The sequence below is a fragment of the Myotis davidii genome, unplaced genomic scaffold, assembly GCF_000327345.1.
Source record: "Myotis davidii unplaced genomic scaffold, ASM32734v1 scaffold73, whole genome shotgun sequence".
NCBI classification, from domain to species: Eukaryota; Metazoa; Chordata; class Mammalia; order Chiroptera; family Vespertilionidae; genus Myotis; species Myotis davidii.
The window spans coordinates 5,579,218-5,589,880 of NW_006286675.1; the positions used below are offsets into that span (position 1 = coordinate 5,579,218).

Sequence of the window (10,663 nt, forward strand, 5' to 3'; positions counted from 1 at the left end):
GGTCAGTGATGGCGAACCTTTTGAGCTCGGCGTGTCAGCATTTTGAAAATCCCTAACTTAACTCTGGTGCCGTGTCACATATAGAAATATTTGCAACCATAGTAAAACAAAGATTTATATATTTTATATCCATTTTATATATTTAAATGCCATTTAACAAAGAAAAATCAACCAAAAAAGTGAGTTCGCGTGTCACCTCTGACATGCGTGTCATAGGTTCGCCATCACTGGACTAGGTATTATTAGCCTAAAGAAGGAACTATTCAGACACACACATTGTGAAAGCTATTCATGTCTGCAGAGGCATTACACACATTCTGATTGGCATTAACTGGAGAAATACAGGGAACCAGATTCCATTTAATATGTTGGATTTGTCTAATAGAAACATTACAAGTAGAATGGTAATCTTTGAGAGATTGTGAGAGACCAGTTAACCACTTAGGGAGAATGTTGCAGAGCTGAATAAAATGATTATAGAAGTCACTCTCAACCTAAGATGTTGTGTTAATGACAGACTCAAAAAGAAAAGTGGAACATTCTTAAGATAACACTCCAGCACTCTTGTCTTACCCCTCCAGGTGGCTATATAAACTTGGCAAGGAAAAAATAACTAAAAACACAGAATTAAAAATAATCATTGCTATTAACTGCCAGATTATCTGCCAGTCAGATTACCTGAAAACAAGGATAAATCAGTCAATTATCTCTCTTTCCCCTATTTTTTCTTTTTTCTTTTCCTATTTTAAAGCACTGTTTGGAGGTTAGAAAGGTTATAATGACTTCTGGACTTTTAGCAATTTCATTGCCACCTTTTGAGAATAGATACGGAAAGCATTTAGAAACCTTTACTTCTTTCTTTTATCCAAATTTCTACCTTACTAATTTCTCTACAAGAGTTAGTTTTTTGGCTTCAAATCTTGTTTTAATTGTTAAAACAAATTGTTTAATTTTTCTTAGGTGTTTTAGGAAAATTAGCCTACTTAGATGTACCTTCCAACTAGTCGGTAGGTTACTAACTTTTTGGCAGTCTAGATCCTTCTACAATCTTCTACACTCTCTGTCTTTATATTACACCTTTCCCACTAAATACATAATAAAAACTTACAATATTGAGGCATCTGTGCTATGGGAGAATGAGCAAAGAACTTAGACTCAGCCATGGACGAGCTCTCTGGTCTAAGTAAATTTTAAAAATTTCCTAAGCTCTAATTACCTTGTTTGTACAAACGGAGATCACACATACCTCAAAAAGCTGACATGCAACTGAAATTATATTATATACATAAAAGTCTTGCATCATTATATACTCAACAAGCTGAGTATGATCCCATATAATGACATTAAAACAATTTCACTTCCACAAAACATTCTTGCAAAATTATTACCAAGTACATGGAAAAGATTCTCAATAATCAAATGAGTCATTAAAATTCAGTATTTTCAAGGCAAGCTTCTTGGTGTTTTATGGCAGTAAGAAAGACGATACAGGAATAGTTCTCACCTTCATCCCCCTTTCTTAACCATAATTATGCAACATTATATTATGGTTAATGTGAGACTTTAATTTGAGCTCTTTTCCACCCCACCCTCAACCTTGCTATGCAGAAATAGCTCCATGGCGATTATTTATTTAACTGGCTAACTCACTAAACAAAAGAGACTTTATCTTAGATACTGTAAATAATTACTTTTTTGTTCTTATTATTTTGTTTAGATATCTGAGAATCCAGAATGTCATTGCTTATATTATAATGATGAACAGTTTTAAAAATAACTTTAGGGAATCATTCCAGTATTTTATTTCCACTGCTACTCATTGGAAAAAGACAAATTATTTAGAAGTAATAACATAAGAAACAACAAGAACAAAAGAAACCAAAAAGGGGTAGTGTAGAAATCAGCCTTTGTCACTGCTTAGATTTCTGCCTTCATTCAAACAAGCTGATCTAGTTAACAATATTTGAAAAAAGGAAAAACTTTCTTTTCCCCTTTTCTTGTCCCCTGCTTGTGGGCTCGATGCCTGATAGGGGGCCTTGCAGGAAGCGGTTGATTAATGTTTCTCTCATCATCGATATTTCTCTTGCTCTTGCTCTCTCTCTCTCTCTCTCTCTCTCTCTCCCTCTCTCTCTCTCTATCTCCCTCTCTCCCCCCTTCCTCTCTAAAATCAATCAAAACATATTTTAAAAAATAAAGTGTGAAAGCCACTATTTTAAAAAAAAGAATGTATATGCTCTACTGCAGAAAGCAAAATGTATATTGAATGGCACAGTGTGTATGAAAATTATAAGCAATTTATATTTCCACACTAAGCAGACACACCCAGATTCTAGAACTTTATTCATTACCTTCATTAATGTAAGAAAGCCAATTCATGTGCAAAACCAAAGCAACAACAAAGTATCTTTGTTCCTCTACCATAAAACTGAGATTTTTAAGACATAAAGAATATATAAAGTATACTGATGATTTTAGCAAAAGAGTAAAATAAAATATAGCAATATGTTAGGAAGCAAATAGGAATATAATTATAAGCATGCATTCATTAGCTGCAATAATTACTATTCATTCCCTTTAACAAAAACAGGAACTATATTTTACCACAACTTTGAGATATCTCTTGCTATCTCTTTTTAGTTACCAAAGAAAAGTTTAAAGAATCCCAGATAGAAAGAACAATAACAGAAAAAGAAACTCTAACAGACTTACCCGCTCTACAGTTGCCTCATCCCCTGGAAGACATGCAGCAGCAGCAGCAGCAGCACAAGCTATTTCCATAACAGCAGAGCTGGTAGGAGCATCAGTAGTGGATGAAGACCTGGGTCGGCCAGACTGCATAACAGTTGCCATCTCCTGGCCAGATTTCCTGTTGATTTGGGGACTTCCCTTTGGGGCCTCTGGCTTGCCCCGCCTACTATGCAAGCTCGTCCCTCTCTTCATCTTGGGTGGCACTCGGATCTGTTGCAGGACACGATTCAGAGCTGTGGGGTGGGTGGGGACACCATCAATCTCTGCACATGTGTTCTGGCTTTCCAGATCCATTTCAGGTTCTGGATCTGCCTGAATTTGTTGCACATCATGTGGAGACACAGATGACCTCCTGCGCTGGTGCTGGAAGAGATGCTTCAAGCCTTGGCCAATCACATTAATGTTCTCCAAAGCATTGTGAGTCATTTTAGACAACTTTTGTTCTGATTCTGTCTGCTTTCTGGCCTCTGCATCTTGGGATCTGCCTCCAGGATCAGGGTCCTCATATAACTGTTCACTGCCCGAAGGCTCCATCAGTAGACTTAATATGCTTATTTTGCAAACTCAAAAATTTTAAATACACCAAGACTGTCAAATTAGGTAGGCATTTGCTTCAATAGTAACTACACATGCAGCTGTGAGATGGAGGCTTCATGCCTATCTAATGCTTTAAAAAAAAAGAAGAAGAAGAAGAAGAAGAACCTCATATTATAAATCCATGCAGAAACTCCAGTGTTAAAGAAAAACATGCCACTAGCCAAACAAATGAGCACTATCGTTAAGCAATCTTTAATCAGAAGATTAAAAGACAGTTTTCTAGATAGTGGGTAATGATTATTTTCTAGAATAAGAGAAAAAGCTCAGAAACAAGTACATAGGAAATGAAAACAGCAACGTTGTTTTTTTTTTAAATCCCTACAAGTTTTAATATATGAAAAATTGAATACTAGAGCAGTCATCTTGGAATGAAAACCACAATAATAGTTGATAAACAGCCATTGCTTGGGAAATCAGGAGAGAACATAATATTCAATATGTATAGTCTTGCTGGGGTGATTTAATTACTTTCATTTATAACCACAGTTAATTAATTATTCAACTGCTGAAACTCAGTAAATTCAAACCGTAATAATAAGTAGATATCACAACCTAACTGTGTATATTTTAACGGAAAAGAGGAATTTCCAGTTACCATTCATATTCATCAAAGTTACTGGCTGAAAAGTTTGCTCTTTAAGAAGAAAATAGAATGCCCTGACTGGTTTGGCTCAGTGGATAGAGTGTCGGCCTGTGGACTGAAGGGTTCCAGGTTCGATTCCAGTCAAGGGCATGTACCTTGGTTGCAGGCCCATCCATCCCCAGTAGGGGACGTGCAGGAGGCAGCTGATTGATGTTTCTCTCTCATCAATGTTTCTGACTCTCTATCCCTTTCCTTTCCTCTCTGTAAAAAATCAATAAAATGTTTAAAAAAAAATGAAGAAGAAAATAGAAGAAAAAAAATCTTGTAAGCTAAACTATCTGTTGAAGCACTAATGACCTTGGGGCTCTACATGAGTGAATAATCCAGACAGGATCTGTTTTCAGAGAGACTAGAGTTTTGCTCAGTACTAGCTATCAAGAAAACATATTCTAGGAACTCCCTTTCTCTGAATAGTATCATCCCTGACAGAAGCTTCCCATATATCCACAAAAATTCAAAAGCAAAGAAATAACACAATAACTGGGGTATAATAAAAGAGTAGGGAAAAAGAAAGATCAAACAGCAACAACCACACACCAATATTAAATGCAGGAAATTAAAAGGAAGCTGAAACTAAAAAATGTAAGGTCAGCACAACTGCCATGGTTACGGAAATCACATGCACAAAAAGAGGAGGAGAGATGGTAGGCATGAGATTTTTCATCACAGAAATATATAAAACAAAATTGCATTGAGGCACAGAACCTGCTAGAGAGGACAAAATATGGTAAAGGAAGAAGTTCTTTATGTCCACACTTTCCCTAATTTTTTTGTTCAAAGACCTTTAAAACTCCCTACACTACCCCAAGTACTTTGAACAGTTTAAGTCACTATCAATGAAGCACTACGGTGGTCATGTTCTAGAGAAATGAGGACTCCTTGCCACCAAGTAGTAATCTAGAAGGCATTAATTAGCTGGATGTAGTACGTTTACCATAAACTCAAGGCTACTAAAGTTCAGAGGCACAGGAATGTAAACCTACTAGTTTTCTTCCTGGTAGCTACTCTCAGAAGACCTTCTTACCATGTATATGGGCACTGTCATTGTGGTTCTGCTGTTCATATTCTTTCATGCCTATTTCCTCATCTCCTGACCTCTTCATGACTCAGAAGCATAAATAATGTGATGAGGTAAAAGATACTGTTTCTCTTTTTCTAAATACCACAAAATTCTTTGCTCCCAAACTAAGCAAATAGCAGCTACAAGAATGGGAAATTTTAGTGCCTTTCACTCAAATTCTTTGTGGCCACACTAAAATCCTGCCATACCCTTTTCCTGACTATACATTACTTCTGGGTTGTTTTTTATTTTTTTCTGTAGGAAAGCCAAGAAAGAAAAAACCCTTAATCCTTATTAGATGAATGGCTATCTTGGTCTCTACTGGAGTTTTCTGGGGCTCCTTGTGGGCAAAAATGTTGCCATAATATACTATATTTAATTATCTTCACCTTCCCTCATGAGTTTGTAGGGTAGACTAATAGTTATTGAATTAGTTCCACTCTGCAAAGCTTTGAACTTCTCAGAGAAGTAACACTGTACATCAACTAATCTCTCTTCTTGCACTGGGCTAGTTAGGAGGATGTGAAAGCAGCAGATTGATAATGAAGAAGTAATTTACTTTTTTCCTTCTTTGTATTTCGTTACCTAAATAACACAAATGATTTTCTTGTTTGTTTAGAAAGTAAAATATATAAGATAAATTTCTCCCATGAGAGGTAAAAGGTACCATGAATAAAGGCACAATGTCAAGATTAGTTGGAAAACCTACTTGTTTCATATATAAAGGTAAAAGGAATTATAAGGAATTTATTACTCAACAAACCTAATCCTTTGGGCAGTGTTATAAACTAATCAAGTGATCTTATGCTTCTCTTATATTTAATGAAAAATATGGTACATTTTATGTGTTAGTAAATTCATTTGAGATTTCACTAGCATTTGGACATCATTTATTTTCACAGAATTTAAAGTGATGATTAATTATAAGGAAATGCCAGCATTCCTAAGAAAATCTAGAAATAGCATGTCAATCTCCAAGCCAAAGCTTGCACAGGCTATCTACACAAATACAATGATTATGTAATAGTACAGGAATAAATTCTTGGATTTCTAAAGGCAAGACATAACCATACTAACCAGCACAGGCTTACCTAACATGGCACTCTAAGTTGATTTTTAAACATCAAGTGGTAAGAAAAGAAGTTTGAAAAACAACCTATTACATTGACAATACCAGGTATATGGCTAATAATGCGGATTTTTTCAATAGATGGAGTTACACATAAGTTGATATACATGTGATTTGATATGTATGCTATTTTGATGTATTGACAGCAAGCTTCAAAACTTCATATGTCAAATTTTCTGAAGGTGTTAACATCATAGGTATTTTTACACTTAAAAATGTCGAATTTCATGCCCAAAAAGAGCATTTGTGGCAAGTTATAATTCATTCATTTATTTTGAAGAAAAGTTATGCGTATACTTCAGGAAGCTTATGTTGAACATGCTCCATCTCAAGATGAAAAGTGGATTTATTTTGAGAATCCCAAATGCACAAAATCATGGGTTGATCCAGGTCAACCATCAACATTGACTGCAAAGCCAAATTGCTTTGGCAAGAAGACAATGCTCTGTGTTTGGTGGGTTCAGGAAGGTGTGGTGTATTATGAGCTTCTAAAACCAGGTGAAACCGTTCATACTGATCGCTACCTACAACAAATCATCAGTTTGAACCATGCTTTGATCGTGTAACGACCAGAATGTTCTGGAAGACATGGCAAAGTAATTTTTCTTCATGATAACACATCATCACACACTTCAAAAACCAGTTAAAGACACGTTAAAAGATCTTGTCTGGGAAGTATTAACCCACCCGCTGTATTCACCAGACCTTGCTCCTTCAGATCACCACTTGTTCTGATCGATGGCATGCGCACTTTCTGAGCAGCACTTCAAAACGTACAAAGAAGTGGAAAATTGGGTCTCTGAATGGTTTGCCTCAAAACAAGAAAAGTTCTATTGGGACGGTATCCACAAATTACCTGAAATATGGGGGTGGGGGGGCACTGTGTAGCTAGTGATGGGCATTACTTTGAATAAAGCACTTTTGATGTTTCTCTTGAAATTATCGTGTTTTCTTTGATTACAAAATCCACATTATTAACCGGTACACCTGGTAAAATGTAATCTGGTACTTACACTTGTAGCTATCATCTGCATTATTACTGTGATATCAACAAACAAGAAATATGGTCAAAATTTTGACTCTTGCTAAAATTTTCTGCAGGTCAACAGAAAATCTTTAAGGCTACCTTTCAATATTAGTCAAAATTTTGACCCTTGCTAAAATTTTCTGTAGGCCAACGAAATATTTAAGGCCACCTTTCAATATAAGTAAAATATTAAGGAAGATCAAATGCTGTGCCAAAAATAAGAAAGACAGTAACATTGCAATAATTAACTCTATAAAATTGCTGACAGTAACAATGCAAGCACAAGCCCAACCAGTGTGGCTCAGTGGCTGAGCGTCAACCTATGAACAAGGAGGTCACAATTTGATTCCCAATCAGGGCACATGCCGTGGTTGTGGGCTCAATCCTTAGTAGAAGATGTGTAGGAGGCAGCTGATCAATGTGTTCTAATCATTGATGTTTCTCTCTCTCTCTCCCTCCCTCTCTCTTACTCTCTCTGAAATCAATAAAAATATATACAAAAAGAAAGGGGAGGGGGAGGGTGGCCACAGAGTCTGTGAAAGTCACAAGAGCCGAAGCTGTCTGTATCCCCTTCCTTTTCCACTTCCTGTTGCAACCAATAAGGGACATTCATATTGTTTCAGGTTGGGGGGGGGGGGGGGGGAGAATGCAAGCACTAAAGAAATTCAACAATGGCAAAGTTTTTTAGGAATCCTCTATTTTCTTCTGTAAATTCTAATAAATAATAACTGTTGCTCAGTTTATAAAATTCCCTGAATAACTAACTATATTGAGACCCCTAGTTTAACACAAGTTCAACTGCAAAGTAAGTGTGCTTTTGTAAGAAGGAAATGTTGGCTTCTCTTTTATTCACTCAGCTTCTCTGAAAAGTAGAGTTCTTATAAGTAAACCAGAGGAAGTAAGAAAAAAAGGAACAGAAGGACATGGCTAAAAGGGGGCAGGGTGAAGGAGTGAAAAGGGGGAAAGAGGAGAAAAAACCACCTACATACCAAACATTTAAGGTAACTTTGTTAAATTCTCAGAATTTTTAACAATTTTTATAGAACCCATTTTGCCAAAATACAATACACCATTAGTTTACATTTAAGAAACAAGTTGTTCTGAATTAGTATCAGAAGTAAGTTAATGGGGGGATAAGTACACATATGTAATACCTTAATCAATAAAGAAAGAAAGAAAAAAAAGTTAAAAATTATGTTTTTAAAATCTGTTGAATGTTTATGAGGGTGTTTTAAAAAAATTCCAAATTATATACAAATCCTTCTTTCTTTTTTGCCTTTAAGTTTTTCTTTCCAATATATATATTTTGGATAGGTGTGGTAACCAAAGCTTATTGGTTTGACAATGAACCAGTTATTTCATTAACAATAAAGAGTTGGATACTTGCCTTTATCACTCTTCCTCAAGCACTTCTAAAGTATACAGGAATCCTTTTAGTAAAAGCTGAAAAGCAAACATTAAGAATTAAGTGAGAAACTTAGAGGGGAGAACTTATTATCTATTATATACACACAGAAAAATACTGAGTATATACATAAAATGTTAACATTTCTCTATCACTGGTAGAAATAGGGTAATTTTTCCCAATATTTTTCATTATTTTCTAATTCTTCAAAACTCAAGAAAATTTTTAATCAAAAAATATATTTGGGAAAAAAATTAACTTATCAATACTTAAAAGTGGCACATCATAAGTAGCAATGAATATTTTTACACTATGATATGGAATTAGAAATAGATATCCCAATAATACTAATCTTAATATAATAGGAAATACAAGTACATGAAAAACAACACAATTTTATAAGCAAATATTTTTTTCAAGTAGCTTCCAATTCTGTATCTATAATTTTGCATTCAAAAGCAACTCTAAAAACTATATCTACCATGTATAATTGAGATTCAAGATGCACCAAAATTGAAAATTTTCTGAAAAATCAGCTTCTGACAGCCATTACCAGGAAGCAATTTAATTAGACAAGTATTTTAGGGACATCTGCTATGTGTTCAGCATTATATACAACAAATAAGACATAGTATCCTGCCCTCAAAGAACACACAATCTAGCACTGAAAGATTTACATACTTCAAACTTAAAGAAGATAACCAAAAACAACACAATTAAGCGCTAAAATGTGTGAGGAAAACTGCAATTACCATCAGACTTCTGGAAAAGCAGTTAGAATTAGATTTGTTTAGGAAAATTTTATGAAAGAGAAAAAGACTTTAACTGAGCTTTAAAGGATAAGAAGGTGAATAAACAGGAAGATATAAACCAAGACTTCCAGCTTAGACAGCAGTAAATACAGTATGTTTGGGGGCCACTAAAGAGGCAAGGTGACTGTACTAGTGGATACACATCTGAGTCATCTAGAGAGAACTGGGCAGCTGGTGGGCAAGTGTGAGAGAGGTCTTTCTATCATATAACCTTCTGTATATTTTGAATTTTGTACCTCATGACTACATTATGTATTCAAAAAATAAACTCTCACACTTTAAAAAAGAAAAATACATGTCTTAATTTCTAGGACAAACATTTAAGAAAGGAGCAAAAGAGTATATAACTTCTATATTAATAGAAAGGAAAAACAGGTCTGGCCAGTGTGGCTCAGCCGTTGAGCGTCAGCCTAAGAACCAGGAGGTCACCAGTTGATTCCTGGTCAGGGCACATGCCCGGGTTGTGGCGATCCCCAGTAGGGGGGAGGCAGCCAATCAATGATTCTCTCTCACCATTGATGTCTCTCCCTCTCCCTTCCCCTCTGAAACAATTCAAAATGTGTTTTTTGAAAAAAGAAAAAACAGAATTAAAATACCCAAATAAATGCAAAAAGACGGAGCACAATCACCAAAAAGAGGAACATATAAATAGCAAAACGTATGATGTCAAATGTAAACCCAAATATTCCAGTAATTATATTAAATGTAACTGGATCAAAAGATAAAAATTATTAGATTAAATTTTTTAAAAGGTGGGTACTACAAATAACAGGAGGAATTTTGTAAACTATAGGATCGTCTAAGCACTATGCTGTACACCTGAAAGTAATACAAAACAGTAAATGTAAAGTATAATTTAAAAAAATTAACTAAAAATAAATAAACAAAATTCAATTATTACAGTGCTTACAAGAATCACATCTAAAAATAAAAAGTATGAAAAAGTCATACAAAATAAAGAAAGTTGCTCTAGTTTAGTACATACACAAAGCAGACTTTAATGCAAAAACATTAACAGAGTTATAATTTATAAGATGAAATGTATACTTCATTAGAAAGATAAAACAATTTTAACACTAGATTGCCCAAGGAAGTCATTTTGACTGCTTTTTAATTTCAATTAGAAAAACAATGATGTATATAATGACAGAATTTCTTGGGGGGGAGGGGATTTTTAAAAAGTGCACAGAAGAAGAAGGCCGCCGAATTTTGAGGAACGATAGGACAACAACATTACCGGAC

The 10,663-nt window shown here is 35.0% G+C and overlaps 1 protein-coding gene across 5 annotated transcripts in view; it reads right to left on the reverse strand.

The window, feature by feature from the left end:
• Window positions 1-10,663, reverse strand: part of TMCC1 (transmembrane and coiled-coil domain family 1) — a 172,535-nt gene that overhangs the window by 134,854 nt on the left and 27,018 nt on the right. For 3 of the 5 annotated variants that reach the window (XM_015560395.1, XM_006758302.2, XM_015560394.1), the window contains 2 exons: window positions 8,592-8,647; window positions 2,710-2,981 (listed from right to left, as the gene is read on the reverse strand). In XM_015560395.1, coding sequence (XP_015415881.1) covers window positions 2,710-2,940 — 231 coding nt within the window. In that variant the 5' untranslated portion in view covers window positions 2,941-2,981; window positions 8,592-8,647. Of the gene's footprint in view, window positions 1-2,709; window positions 3,415-8,591; window positions 8,648-10,663 lie in introns of those variants that run through there. The other 2 variants (XM_015560392.1, XM_015560393.1) reach the window with 1 other exon arrangement.